The 15,206-nt window shown below is 42.5% G+C and overlaps 2 protein-coding genes and 1 long non-coding RNA gene across 6 annotated transcripts in view; 2 read left to right on the top strand and 1 right to left on the bottom strand.

The window, feature by feature from the left end:
- The first annotated feature begins 1,367 nt into the window (after positions 1–1,367).
- On the top strand, positions 1,368–3,490 carry LOC133502262 (uncharacterized). Its single transcript, XR_009795418.1, has 3 exons — positions 1,368–1,997; positions 2,774–2,914; positions 2,981–3,490. It is a non-coding gene; the product is annotated as an uncharacterized LOC133502262 (long non-coding RNA).
- Positions 3,491–4,139: 649 nt separating this feature from the next.
- On the bottom strand, positions 4,140–10,000 carry c2cd4a (C2 calcium dependent domain containing 4A). The gene is made up of 3 exons (XM_061822867.1): positions 9,866–10,000; positions 5,695–5,802; positions 4,140–5,604 (listed from the first exon to the last, which is right to left on the bottom strand). The coding sequence occupies exon 3, from the start codon at positions 5,584–5,586 to the stop codon at positions 4,255–4,257; it is 1,332 nt and encodes a 443-aa protein (XP_061678851.1). The 5' UTR covers positions 5,587–5,604; positions 5,695–5,802; positions 9,866–10,000; the 3' UTR covers positions 4,140–4,254.
- tln2b (talin 2b) overlaps positions 9,698–15,206 on the top strand; it is a 95,303-nt gene continuing 89,794 nt past the window's right edge. The window contains exon 1 of one of the 4 annotated variants that reach the window (XM_061822857.1): positions 9,698–9,853. The gene's annotated coding sequence lies outside the window, so the exon portion shown is untranslated. Of the gene's footprint in view, positions 9,854–9,944; positions 10,466–15,206 lie in introns of those variants that run through there. The other 3 variants (XM_061822858.1, XM_061822856.1, XM_061822855.1) reach the window with 3 other exon arrangements.

Here is a 15,206-nt window from a genome sequence, read left to right as displayed (position 1 = left end):
TCGTGAGGATAAGCGTCAAAGAAAATGGAAGGATGTTTGTTCAAATGGAATATTTCAACTTATCGACAAAATATTTAGACATGCATGCATGCATTTATTTGCTGCTTTATCTCAAGAGTGAGTCTGACGTCAATACCGTTTTAAAAAAAACATTTAACTGAAATTGAAGTTCTAAGAAAGATGTTGATGATGTTAATATCTCATTCGTACATAGTTTCGTTTCCAGAGATCTGACTTGTGACGCACTTCTAATATTGTATCGTGTGGTTGTTTACTTTGCTTGTGCTGATCGCCAAAGTGGAACATGTTTGCCATTTAGAAGCGGGAGCAATAAAAAAAAAAAAAAAAAAAAAAAAAAGATCTCACAGCCCTAAAACAACTCACAGCACAATCACGTCACGGAATATTGTGTCCCCTCCTAATTAGGTCAAAATATGCAGCACTTTTCTGTATGTATTCAGAATTTCCGTCGATGGCATTGATGAGCTGTTGTGCATCCAGTGACGGTCACTACTTGATCACTCAACATTGGCGCCCCAGTGACATCATGGTAACGTGGTTCTCGAGCTCTTATCGACCCAAATGTCAAACAGCTTCCCTTGAGAACGAGATTGAACTGATTTAATCGGTTCTACGTGTTCACATCGAAGTTTTAAGTGATGTGTTTAGAGAACCTGGTCAAACACGAGCCCCGATAAGTGAGCCAGTGTGACCGCAATTGTTTACATTGGAAAGTGGACGTGACATTTTTTGAGGGGAGGAGCCAAGTTTTTTCATCTCAGCGTGAAAACATTATCGCACTGTTTTCTAGCCACCAGAGATTTGGCACAAATTAAGTCTGACATTTCAAAACACATCCATAAAATTTCCTAAATGTAGTTGTTTTCTTTTTTTTTTTCCCTTGCTAATTACTTTGTAAATATGCATTAGCGATGGCAAAGGCATCCAAGTAACCGAAGGTAGCCAAGCAACAGTACTCAGACACTCACTAGTAACCCAGTGCACTTCCCCTTTTGTGCATTTACATTTATGACGCACCGATGTTTCCTGAAGATAAAAGAATATCACTTCTCACGATCAGGATTAAGGGACACACGTTGCCCGTTTGATACTAACTATGTAATACGCACTTGGGTGTTTATGCCTGAATGTTACTATGTTTTTTTTTACATCATATAAACAGTTCTTGTAAACCCGCCGTGTATTATATTAAATATCCCAAAATTTACATGACCTTAATTTGGTCAAACAGTCTGTTGCAGGATCCTGGTGGACCTCTAGTGGATTATGGGAAATACTTGAATTAATCCAAGAGAGAAATATATCCATAAATGATAATTAGTACATGTAGATGGACAATTTTCACATCATACAAATTAAACCACTGTGCATGGTAGCTGAAATAAAGTAGACAAAGAAATGGTTAATGTAAGTGTGGGCAGAAATGTTCAGGTCAATAGCACCTTTATTCAGTGAGGAAAAAAAAAAAACAACTTTCAGCGGTCTGAACATTTGACAGATTTCTGGAGGTGTCTTATGTGTGGCGGCGTATTTTGTCAAATCTCAAGTGCAATATGATGAGTCACCCTTCCAAGGCGGTGGAGACGCTGAAGTGCGGAAGAGAAAATGTGCTGAATTTGACGACAGAATCTGCGCGAGCCCAGTTTTGACGGAGAGTGGCCACATTTTTGGGTTGCGCCATCCAGGAAGAGCGTGTATCGTTGCAAATTTTTTTTCACTTAACTTGGGAGGATTGGGCTGATGGTATTTGGTGGGTTAAAGGTTTTCTGCATATAGGTCTAAATTTAATGTACAATAAATATTTTCTACAGTACTGAAAACTACAACCACAACAATGAATACAAAGTTAAGTTAAGGTAGAAATTGTGACACAGCTCTAATACATCTGGATCTCATTAAATTTTGCAGCTTGACTGAGTGACGATCAATTGCCGACTCATTCAGGAAAATGACGCCGTCGCCTTTGTTTAACTTTGGTAATTTCCTATTACTTTGTGACACTGAACAGAATAATGCGTAGAAGATGGATGATAGATTGTGTAAGTCTGCCTTATAATTTGGCCCGTCTGTATATTTTCAATATGGAATACCGTAATTTCCGGCCCATAAACCACGACTTTTTTCACATGCTTTCAACCCTGTGGCTTATGCGGTGATGCGGCTAATTTGTGCATTTTTTCTAACGGCCACAAGGGGGCACTCGAGCGGTAAAGGTAAGAGTGAGACAAATGGAATATGTGGAATAATAATAATATGGCTTTTCCGGTATGTTGCTTATTAACCGGCCCTGTTAGCGCCACGCAAGCGTTAGCGCTGTGCAAGTGTTAGCGCCACGCAAGCATTAGTCCCGGGCTAGTGTTAGCACCACACTAGCGTTAGCACCGCTCTAGCGTGTTACTGCTGTGTGACTGCCGGGTCTTAATGATTTAGGTATGTTTTGTTTTGTTTTTTAACCGGCCCTGTTAGTGGTACCGTGTTGTTGCTAAGTTAAGCTAAGCTAAGGTATTAAAACTTTGAAAACTCTTTCTGCGTACCGTCTTTCTTTGTAAATATCTCGTGTTTCAATGTGGGTTTCAACGTAGGCACTTGCGGCTTTTACACAGGTCCGGTTTATGCATGCATTGTACTGGGTGAGGCTCATAATCAGGTGCACTCTGTAGGCCGGAAATTACGGTACATTCTTTGCCTAACTAATGTAATTGAGACTTAAAGGTAGTTTGCAACTCATTGCTTTGACTTTTATTATTGACAGCAAGCTGCGAGCGGTAGCAGCCTCGCTCTTGGTCCCAATGCAGCTGTCGCCGACGCGTTTCCTTCGTTTCAAAGTGTAACTCGGCAAAATCAGGAAATCCCTCAGATGCTATCAGTGGTCGAGCAGCAAGGTGAATTACAGGTAATTGATGTTTATTACAGGTATTTCACAGCTGAGTCAACACTGAGCACAAAAGTCTCCCAACAGGATCTGGCTCCACACAGGACCTGAAAACATCCTGTGCAAAGAGCTATTGTTGAGCAATGCTTTCTCTCGGTTTGTATGGGCTCTATTTCCTTTCCTTTTGTCAGTGACATGCTTCTCATATCTAATGGAGTATTCTAAAGCTTTATCAGGCCATGTCTCCAGAAACACAAGCCCTTATTTCCATCATAATGGCTGAGGCCGGGTTGCATCTCTTTATGGCTGCATGAATGATTGCCTCAGACTGAAAATGGATCATGACGACTTACTATATATTTGGCCTTTTCTCAAATGCGTAATCCAAAGTATCAAACGTGCAATGAAATATTTGTATTACAACGTGTGGTTTATTATAATCTTTCAATTATTATTATTTTTTTTTACACAGTTTAAACAGCAATGGATTTTTACATGCAATAATCACATTATGCTGTGTCATTAACAAGTGATGTCAGTTCTCTATCACAGCATTTCCGAGCCTTGCGGGGAACCTGTTAAACATTAACCGGCAGCTACAATGGCGGCGTCTAAGCCTGCACTTTATTTCTGCTCGCTGCATGATACATTTTGTAGTGTACATTGGGCTCTGTGGCTCTGCTCACTTGTTCAAAAATAAGGTATCGCGTGTCGTGTATTTCCTTCATTGCATTACTCTGGCGTCGACCATATTTCATGCTGGAATTCTAGTTTGTGAAATCTAACAGATAATAGCTGCACTAATTGTTCGAATGCAATTCATGTGTCGTGCAACATTTTTCTTATTCGGGTTGCTAAATTGTCCTTATTGTCGTTATTATAGACAGGAGAATATGCATGTAAAGCGCCATTTGTTTACCGTGTTAAAGCAAAAATGCATAAGCATTGGGGGGAAGAAGAAAAAACAACCTCTCCTCAAAGGTTACTGGTTTCTGGTTATATTTTCAATCAGGCTGAAAACAACTGGCTGAGGAAGAAACATGAGATGATTGTTTTCTCACAAGGGCCATTTTTGCACAGCTTAGCATGAAAGCAGACGTTTCATTATGTTTTCAAAGTTATATTTAGGGAAATTTTCATCTTTGTTGGCTCATTCTTTTTATTGACTGTTGACATTTGACCTCTTAAACTGAAATTGTACTACTCGTCATTTGTAGTGTTTGCCTATTTAACGAGGCTTGTCAAGAAACAACATTGAAACCAAGTTAGGATACCCTTGATTTATTCATTAAAAAATATTATCACAAAAAAAAAAAAAACCACAGAAAATAAATAATACCTTAATAACAACCTCGGAAGTTCTAATGACTTAAGGTGACAATGGTTGTGAGAGGCAGATCACCACTCCCCAGCAGGTAGTCTCTTTTGAGGGTGGACATTTTGTTGACCACCTTGAAGCGAAGGGAGCGCACATTGAGGTCTTCCACTGAAATGCCGTCGAAAAAGAAATCTTCATTGAAGATGGGGTTGCGGCTTTTTCGGATGACGGTGCTGCGCTGCTTCTGGACTTTCCCTGGAGCCAATGAGATGCTGACACTGCAGTTAATGATCTTGGGGTCTACGGACAGAGGGTACAGCCCCTCTGCACTGATCAGTCGGACCTTCAGTCTTTGGTTGTCCGGACAGTACTCTGCCGAGAGTCTCAGGTTGCCGTCCTTGCCTATCGGCACAATTTTTTCCTTCATTACCCGCTCCCTGTGCAGGGTCAAATCCACGGGGAAGATTGTTGGGGGTGCCAGGCTGTAACAGCTGGGGAGGCCCTCAGGTAAGCCCTCTGACGCCCTCCTCATCACGTTGGGACTGTTGTCAGTGGAGCTGCCTTCATCTGTGGACAGGGAATTATTCCTGGACACCATGGCCTTCCTCATGTTCTTTGATAGCAGCAGTTCGTGGCTCAGTGCCTTGAAGAGGGACGACTTGGTGGGGCATCTTGTCAGAAGGGGCGAACTGAAAGGAGACGACTCGGTAGAGGAGGTATCACTGTCCAAAGCCCCCTGCCAGTTGAGATTATGTCCTCTCGGGGAAAGTCTGGATGTGAGACTGTTGAGACTAAAGGAGGAAGGCGACGACAAGGAGGGCGAGGTGACTTTAGAGCAGGTGGCGGATCGGCTCCTGGGCAGCAGCAGGGGTGAGGAACCGGGATCGGAGTGGAAAAGGGACTCCTTTCTCCTGGTGTGTGGGCTCTCCAGCAAGGTGCAGAAGCCGTAGCAGGTCTGAGCTTTGGCCAAGTGGGGAAGGGACAAGGCAGCCTGGCTTTGAGGATCGGCGTTTGTCGTCTCCTCATCGCTGCAGCCATCGTAGGGACCCTCATCCACGCTTTCCACTTGGATAATATGCGGGTTCTGGAGCTCTTGTTGCACCACTTCAACCTTGTCACTGAGGTTCGCTTTGGCAACACCGACAGCTCGGTTGTGGTCCGTATTCTTTACCTCCTGCAGGGACGGGATGGTTGGCGGGATACAGAACTCTGGGATGTTGTCAGGGGTGATGACATTGGGGAAGAGGGAAATTCTTTTGTGTTTGTCCGATTTTTCCCCGAACATGATGTCACCGAGCTTGAAGCTGAATTCTGATGATGACATGGGTAGGATGGAGCACTCCATTGACCCACAAATTTTCTCTGCTACCCACATAGATGTGCTTGGAGGATTCTAGAAAGGATGTACAATCAAGAGAATAACTGTAAAATAAAATAAAAATGCAATAAATAAAAGAAAATCTTTATGGAAATATTGCCTTACCTTGTTTTATCAAGTTACAGATTTTCCTGGGCAGGGTTGATCAAACCTCCAGATAAAAGGTTAAAGTGCAGCGAGAAATAAGCAGACGGCGGTTTAGAACATCTGGTTCTGTTTGAGGGAGGCAGACAAGTTAAATCAGGCAAGTGAATGTAAAACACACCCCCTGCACTCTTCTGGCTGGATCCTCCCTCTGTCCTCGGGCCCCGGTTGCCATGGAAACATCCCAAAGCACAACAGAGCTCCTGGATTGGTTCTTGTTTCCCAAATATTACAATTTCATAATCATGACTGGATGAATAACTGGGATAATTTTGAAATGTGTTTGAGGAAAATACAACTCTGTAGTCCAAACCAGCCTTTGGGTGGCGCTATACTAATTTAAAGCATTGATGACATCGAATCAGTTCACCCTTTACAGCACAGGCGTCAAACTCAAGGCCCGGGGCCAGATCCGGCCTGCCACATGATTTTATGTGGCCCGTGAAGCCAAATCTAGAGTGTGAATTTCCATGATTCTTGTAAAAATCTATACCAAACATTCAAATTGTCATATATCATAAATGATAAAGTTGAGATATTACACGCATTTTTGTGTTATCAAATGTGAATAGTTGAAAAACATATTACCCTTGATTTCTGATTCCAAAACTGGTTCATAAATTGATGATGTAAATATGATGTGATAATTAAATATTTTTGTTCCACAGTCATAAGGGCCCTCTGAGGGAAACCAGAACAACAATCTGGCCTGTGAGAAAAATGAGTTTGACACCTTTACAGTTTCACCTAAAAATTATTTATTTTTCCATCATGGGAGGGTTTATATTCATTTTTGTCAATAATACTTTTAAAAGGAAACTAATACAGCAGAGTGTAAATTGAATTCATTTATTGGAAACTGAATTTAAACTAGTGCGATGAAAAATATTGTGTACTCTGTATTCAGTGACTCCCAAGCAGTGTGCAGTGGCACCTTACTGAGCTGTGAAAGAAAAATCATCGCATCTGCAGCCAGAAATGATCCCATTTCACTTAAAATACTACTGAAAATGATTGTGGTTATAGTCGTTTACTTCAGATATTTTATCTCTGTTAATAAGTAATGTAGTCACAGGAGGATCATATAAATGATCTTCCGCAAGATGGCACTGAATCTGCGTGTGCACTTTTTGAGTAAATTTCGTTTGGTGATGTGACAAATGAAAGTATGTGCCTTCGGTTAATAAAGGTTGAGCATCATTGCGCTTGTACACTCTACGCAATAAACTCCTCTTGACAGTGCTTGCCCTCTTGTGGCGGATGAGATAAGGATTATATTAAACCAAATGATACAGAGGGTACTTTAAGTCTGCTTTCTAAAGCATTAAACAGAAATCCCAGCAACAGAAAGCTTGAAACGGCTTCATTAAGAAAAAGATATTTGGGCCACTTTCGCTGTTTAATGAGAGCTTGTTTGTCTCGGTTGATAATTCCATCAAAAAAAAAAAAAAGGTATTTGGCAAGGGAAAGTGTTTCAAGTGGATGAACTTGCTTGTCACTGCCAAACAAAGCAGTAAAGCATGGAATGATGTTGGTGTCAATAGAATAACACAAACATACACTTGAATGGAGAATTCCTCATAAATGTTTTCCAAGTTACAGGAGCGACGTACACAGAGCATTTGTATCAAAGGTTTCTCCCAAAAGTGGTTTTTGTCATGATCCTGCCGCTTCAGCGTGAGCTGTGCGGCTGTGGTGATTGGGAGGCACACACCTGCTCCTCATGCGGGCTGATCATCCCCTGTATAGATAGGACCCGGTGACGACTGGTCCTCCGCCAGTTCGTTGAGCTTTATGTCCCGTTCCAGCACTCTCGTACTCCTGACTGAACCTGTGTGTACCGACCTCCGTCCGTTCTCTGACCAACCTTGTAAGCCTGACTCCTTGACACTTCTGCCTGCATTGTTTCCCCGTGCACCGGACTGCCTGCTCGATCCCCGAACTCTGCATACAATAAACGTGTCTCTTCTTGAACTACCTTGCGTCTTCCGAGTTCCTGCATTTGGGTCCTACCTCTCGTTCCGATGGGACGTGACAGTTTTAGGAGCACAGTACACACATACGTACGTGTAACCTGAATACTGTTGTGCAAGGTGACCCTACAAGTTGACCCTACCATACAAGGCCTACACAACATTAGATACTGTATGTAGAGTAAAATTAAAGTATTTCACATCAAATTTGGATGTCAGTATCACATTTGCCACTGACCAATGTTCAGCGTATTATTATACTGACTCTTTCATAATCGAGCAGGTCTTTCCATGTGTGTATCATGACGAGTGAATGGAAGTGGACTCTAAACCATAAACAACGCCATGAGTTCAGGTCTGCAAACTCTAAAAGGCTTTATACTTTAAAAAAAAAAAAAAAAAGAAACGAAGAAATGAGAACCATAGCAGCAACAAAGAGAAATTGCACTTGGGCCTTCATAATGCAGCTCGTACAATACATGGACATGCTACAATCTTATTGGATGATACAAGGGAGTGTGGCTCAAGAGACCAAGTGAATTTTTTTTTTTTACTATTGTAACGTAACAAGCTCAATGTAGAAAGTTCAGTTCCGGGATCTGTATTTTAAAAATTCGCAGCGCCGATTCTGAATGTCTAATAGCAGTATAAAGTACAATGCCTTGAAATGAGTAAAGATGTCCATTTATTTTCAATACCGCATTACAATGTTTTAATCACAATGCCCTTATTGGGCCCATCCCAGCTAATTTTTACAGAGCGGCAGGGTACAGCCTTTTAGTCCCCAGAGAATCCCAGTATTTTCCAATCAATCGACGGAAATTAGTCACAAGATCTGATGTATTTTAGGATATTCAGGTCATTCTAAATTTATATATAGAAACCATAGTTATACTGCATTTAGAAGCCCATGTTATATACGTATGTATTAAAACTTTTGTTTTTTACTCCTTCTATTTCCAAAATGTAGTTTATTTAGGCACCCACGCCACACAGAACCAGATCACACACGTTAGCATGCAACAAGAGGTCAGAGTTAGGGTCGTGCAAATATTGCTGGACTTCTTAAATTGGGAATGTCGGGGATGCTGCCTTGCATATGAGCACCTCGGCAGTCACAAACATCCCTATAACAACTGGTTTAGCCGCTCAAACCGTAACCCTCTGGGTCCAAAGCCAATTAGATGAGCAACTGGACCGTCTGGATAACCACACATCCATTTTCTTTGTCCCTCATCCGAGTCAGGGGTGCTGGATCCAATCCCAGCAGACTTTTGGCGAAAGGTAGACGGCTACAACTTGAACTGGTCGTCGGTCAATCGCATGCCACATATAGAGACGGACTACTATTCACACTCACTTTCACACCTGCAAACTACTGAACACACGCTGCCTGCACCAAAATCGGGCGAATGTACCCCAGCCAGTGACTCCAACCAGAATATTTGTAATTAAATAACATGTTAAAGTAATTGCATTTAATTGTAATTCTAAAATAAATGTTATTATTTTAGTTCTTATGGGGAAATTTAAATGAAGCTCGCTGGGCAGTGTGAGGGGGGGCAATTCAAAATGAGTTCCGGCAGGGGGCAGTATAGAACTTCTTCAGTCAGACTCATCCACCCAATGAGATGCTCAACTCGGGATGTGGTTTGACACATATATCAAATATTCGATTGGTTAGCCCGATTCGAAGCTTTTTGTGTGCTTTTTAAATGAATTTCCAAAACATTTGAAATTCCTCGTGTCAGCGTTGGAGAAGTGTGACCTTGTTATACTTCCTGTATGCTGTCACATCTTCCATTTGGATGATCGCAGTTACGGCAGGTGCACCCCCCCCCCCCCACTCATTGAGGCAAATACATGCATACGTGGGCGCGTGCGTGCATCACGTGGCTCAAGTTGCCTACATTTGTATCCTCCAGAAGTCTCGCAATGCATCTGAGTGACGGTCGGGCTTTTTTTTTTTTTTTCATAACGAGACCCAAAGATACGTGCTCCTCTTTCCTCATCCCCGCATGTGTGGATGAATGAGGAGGGGCTTGATTATGTGAAGCATGCAGGCGTATGTGTGAGTGCGCGTGCGCGCGTGCGTGTCGCTCCGCCGTGAGCTCTCCCGCTTCCAACAAGACGCGGAGCGACATCAGGTAGGCGCTCACCTTAACTCGATTCCGGGGACGGCTCCGATCGGAAGGGTCCTGCGCTTTTTTTTTTTTTTTCCCGCCCCCGTCCAGCACATTTGGGCTGGAAACATGTCATCCCCCTCCTCGCCTGCAGACGACCTCTCCCCGTGCTGAGCGGGGCTTTTTAATGGCTCACTTCACCGCTTTCAAGCGCGCTCTCGCTTTGGATCCAACGTCGCTCCATTAGAATCTCGAAGCCTCTCAAGTGGGTTTGTTCGCCGAATTGGAGGACTGTCCGCTTTTGACACCGAGGGCTAAGAGGAGCATGAGTGACCTACTTGTTTTTTCCTGGCATTTGCAAGTGTAGTCAGTCGTTGGTACAGACAAAACGGGGCTCGCAGCTCTCAGCATCCTCGCTGCCCTGCACAAGAAATGTGTCATGGTTTACTAACTTGGACTTGACCTGGATGCTGTGCTGATCGCAGCTGACATTTTGCAAGTGTAAGGTTGTGGTAGTGGGCGTACCTGGATGTATCCACTGATGTGAGTGACCAGTCATTTAAGGCGTTTTTCAAGTTTGAAAGGTGGCCAGCACTGTGGAAGTGGTGGCTAGCATGTCTGCTTCACAGCTCTGAGGTACAGTGTTCAAATCTCTGCTCTTGCTTGTGTGGGGTTTTTGTCCAGTACTCCAGCTTCCTCCTATATTTGAAAAATGTGCATGTTAGATTCATTAAATAATTCCCCAAAAAGGAAAAAAAGGAGGCAGTTATAACTGTGAAAACGGATACTGTGTAATCAACTCATCATGAAATGAAAACAAGTATTTGAACGCCCTGCTATATTGCAACTTCTCCCACTTAGAAATCATGGAGGGGTCTGAAATTTTCATCGTAGGTGCATGTCCAATGTGAGAGGGATAATAATTTTAAAAAAATCCAGAAATCACAATGTATGATTTTTTTTTAACGATTTATTTGTGTGATACAGCTGCAAATAAGTATTTGAACACCTGAGAAAACCAATGTTAATATTTGGTACAGTGGCCTTTGTTCACAATTAGAGAGGTCAAAACGTTTCCTGCAGTTGTTCACCAGGTTTGCACACACTACAGGAGGGATTTTGGCCCACTCCTCCACACAGATTTTCTCTAGATGAGACAGGTTTCTGGGCTGTCGCTGAGACACACCGAGTTTCAGCTCCCTCCAAAGATTTTTTTTTGGGGTTTAGGTCTAGAGAATGGCTAGGCCACGCCAGAACCTTGATATGCTTCTTACGGAGCCACTCCTTGGTTTTCCTGGCTGTGTGCACTCTGATTGAGATTGACCGTCATGTTTCGCTTCTTCCATTTTCTAGTGATTGCTCCAACAGTGGACCTTTTTTCACCAATCTGCTTGGCAATTTCCCCATAGCCCTTTCTAGCCGTGTGGAGTTGTACAATTTTGTCTCTGGTGTGTTTGGACAGCTCTTTGGTCTTGGCCATGTTACAAGTTTGAGTCTTACTGATTGTATGGGGTGGACAGGTGTCTTTATCCAGCTAACGGCCTCACACAGGCGCATCTGATTCAGGACAATAAATGGATTTATAATAAAAGGAGTGCAGGTGGACTTTTAAAGGCAGACTAACAGGTCTTTGAGGGTCAGAATTCCAGAGATAGACAGGTGTTCAAATACTTATTTGCAGCTGTATTTCATAAATAAATCCTTTAAAAATCATACATTGTGATTTCTGAAGTTTTCTTTTTAGATGATCTCTGTCACAGTGGACATGCATCTCTGATGAAAATTTCAGACCCCTTCATGATTTCCAAGTGGGAGAACTTGCAATACAGCAGGGAGTTCGAATAATTCTTTTCTTCACTGTATGATTTGCATACTGTATATTAATGGATAAATAGTTTTGGACTGCACGTTGCCCTGGTGTTAAGCAAGCACATCCATCTCAGTTGAAGGTTCGACTTTCCTGTGTGAAGTTTTCCCCAGTGCTTGTTTGGGTTTTTCTCTGCGTAGTACGGCTTCCTCCCACTTTCCAAAAACATGCACGGTTGGTTAATTAAAAACTATGAGCTGTCCGTAGGTCTGATTGTGATTGTAAATGTTTCTTTATATGTGCCAGTCTCTCATCCTAAATCCCAGTTGTGATGAGAACCAGCACAGCCGTGACCCTAATGAGGACAAGTGCTATAGAACATGGACTATTTTCAAAATCACAAGTCTTAACACATTTTTAAACTATTGTTCGATTTATTTTAAAAGGGCTTTGGGTCACAAACATTTTTTGCAGTATCTCATCGTTATCATATTAAGGACTAGTTTCAATCTATTTTGTGTTGCAGATTTAAGCATGATGTAGATGCACATGATTTACTTTCGGGGGCCACATAAAAATAGCGTGACGGGCTGTGTCTGGCCCCTGGGCATTCACTTTGACACCAGTGCCCTTAATTTTCCATAGGCGCCAATTCTCATCTATACGTTCAGGGTGTACGGCACCTCTCACCTAAGTTCAACTAGGATTGGCTCCAGATCGCCCGTAACACTTGTGAGGACGAGCGCTATAGACAAAAAATTGATGGAAGTTTGTCTAGTGTGCTGGTTTGGTGTTTTATCAGAGGTCAAGGGCTGCTGTGTGTAGAAAAAGTACATCGCAGTGGTGGACACTTCTTGTGGACGTCTTAACTCTCCTGATGTTCCGTGCGGATGCGCAAGTGTGAACATATCGATCCAATTGTTGGGGTTTTAATAATGCAAACAGTTAGCCTCCACATATCCTCCTATTTAAAATCTGCAGTCGTACCGGCAAGGTCGTCAAACACGTTCCATTCTGGGAAGCTGAGAATTCGTTTGTTTTTCATACAGATACATTTTTTATTATTCTGAACTGAAAGGAGGGCTTGCTCAAGGCAGTTGACTTCATGCTTTGCTTTTTTTTTTTTTTTTTTTCATCTTTTGCTGCGACGTCATCTACTGGATATCCAGGGTCAACCCACGGATACTAGGGATGTGGGGGCGATAAAAAGTACAATCTGGTATGTTTTACCCGAGTGATGCAACTAAGGAAGATCACGCTGTCTCAGCAGGAAGCAGAGCACTGCGACTTCGATAGCTTTAAGGCTCCGGATCCCGGTTGGGAGGACGCTTTGCAAAAAGGCTTGTCCCTCAGTGATACTTTAAGTCTGCTGGGCAGAAGCTCCAACACCGTGTAGGACAGGGACTAATGATGAAATTCCACATTAGCACGGTGAAGAAATCTTACAAAAGACATAACCTCTATTTAAACCATTTTGTGGTGCTAAAATGACGTTATATTTGTGCTCCATTATCAAGCTGCAGTAAGTTAATTAAAACACTAATGGACTACCCATCTGTGATCATGATTTTATTGGAGCATACGCCTGGAGATATAACATCAGTGTAATGATCTAATATTTTGCATTGGGTAGACAAATACAGTCAGGAGCTGATTATTCGAAGCAGCTTTCGGCACGATGTAATGCAGTTCCACACCGCCGACGCTGCAAACTGCAACCACACCATCTTGTTATACATCCTTGCCAGTGTCAATCTCAACTGAGCATTCGCTTTGCCACGGCGAGGGTGCATCACAGATTGCGCAGATGTACCTGCTAAAGTGGCTGCTGAGCGGAGAGACAGAATGCCACCCCCGTACGTGTTTTACTGAAAATGCAGAGAATCAGATGACCTAAAATACATGCACAGCACATGGGCTGGAACTATACCAGGGGAAAAGCGCATTTGCATTTGTCTGTCGTTTGCACAATAAGAAATTGACAAAATGTGACCACAGATATTACTGAGATGAAGCTGTGCTGGAAAGCTATTTACTATAATTGAAATGAGGGGCATTGTCAGTAGGATTAATGTATGGACATCCCAACTATAAATAAGAGGTCTGCGTGTGCATGTACTGCACGTAATGTTTGTTTTTATGCCAGAGCAAGGACACAATGCGTGCGCTTTTAAATCTCATTTTATTGAAATCATAAAGCACGGTGAGTCGCTGCTTTGCCGGACCACCCCTGCACAGGTTCAGTTGCAATCGTCAGTCAGTTCCTTGGAACAAAATGCTCCCCACGGGTAGCAAGGTTTCAACGCTGCAACATTTGTGCATACGACTGGAAAGAAGTCTAATTTAAAGTGACAGATGTTGTGACAGTGGTCATTGATCCTGCGCCAGTTATCGAAGATTTTGGACAAGCTATGTCAAAAATGATGTTTTACCAAATAGACACCAACGATTATTCTACTGAGCTCATTAGAAAGCTGCCCATTCTCAACTGTTGCTCCATCATTAGCAAAACATTCCTGGTCGGAATTCCTCAGGATATTCACCTGGAGGCTGAGAAGTAATTCTTCTTTTGTTGTTTTGTTTTTTTTAAATATTGAATTCATTTATTTATTTTCAGGAGTCAGTGAAGAATGTGATTGTTGAAGCATATTTAATGCATGAGCGTGTAGGAGGTGGGAAGTCAAGCACAGCCCATGCAATTGACGTGACCCCGCCTCTATGTTTGCAGCTGAAATAGATCTGTCTTGAGGTGTTTTCTCGCTGCTGTCTCTGTGATCACTTCTGGGCCTGGCCCTCTTCCAGATCTTTCCCCACACAACGCTGGTTAGCCGTATAAACGCAGACCTCCCCCCCCCCCTTCTCTCTCTCCCATTGCTCCATCAATCCCAATTCACGATTTCCTGTGTATTTCCCAGCAGATGGATGTGGCAGGTCGTCAATGTTGGGGTAAATTTATCACACGCGGGTCATTTTCTTTTTATTAGCAATCTCTCCCTGCCTTCCGATTTAAAGTATGGTCTCATTTTTAATTAAAGATGGTTGTAGAGAGCACTAAAATGAAAGCCGGGTGGATTTTTCCGTTTTAAATGATGATGAAGAAAATATTTTTGGATTGTCCGGAAAAGTGGTTAAATGGTTAGCACCGCTGCCTGACTGTTCAAATCTGTCTGCTGGGGGGGAAAAAAATGTACAGACAGAATAAAAGTGTCAAGGGTTTTGCTAATTCAATCAGTATGTATTCTTCCATTGCTCTCTTGCTTTTGTTTCTGTTGTCAGTCCTGCCGTCCTGCAAGGCCTGGCTGTCATTGGCTTTTCCGTGACTGATAATGTATTCGTTGTCGGGTCTACATGGCGACTACAGCACCACTGAGGGTTGGGAATGTCACCATTACAATTAATTGAACGTTTATTCATCCATGAAAGGCACTTGAGAACAGATTATCATTTGCAATGCTGACTTGACCAAGTCTTTTTTTGTTTTGCAGGAACTAATTTTTTGTTTTTGTTTTATTTACGCCCCACTTTCTTGGACACTGACTGTACATTCAATGTCTGACTTTATTCACTGTT

This window comes from Syngnathoides biaculeatus, chromosome 6 (assembly GCF_019802595.1).
Source record: "Syngnathoides biaculeatus isolate LvHL_M chromosome 6, ASM1980259v1, whole genome shotgun sequence".
NCBI classification, from domain to species: domain Eukaryota; kingdom Metazoa; phylum Chordata; class Actinopteri; order Syngnathiformes; family Syngnathidae; genus Syngnathoides; species Syngnathoides biaculeatus.
The sequence above is the reverse complement of the archived record's forward strand: the minus strand, read 5'-3'. Positions and strand labels throughout refer to the sequence as shown.

Excerpts from the sequence above, each read along its gene's own strand:
- c2cd4a (XM_061822867.1), bottom strand. The coding sequence starts at position 5,586 with ATGTGGGTAGCAGAGAAAATTTGTGGGTCAATGGAGTGCTCCATCCTA.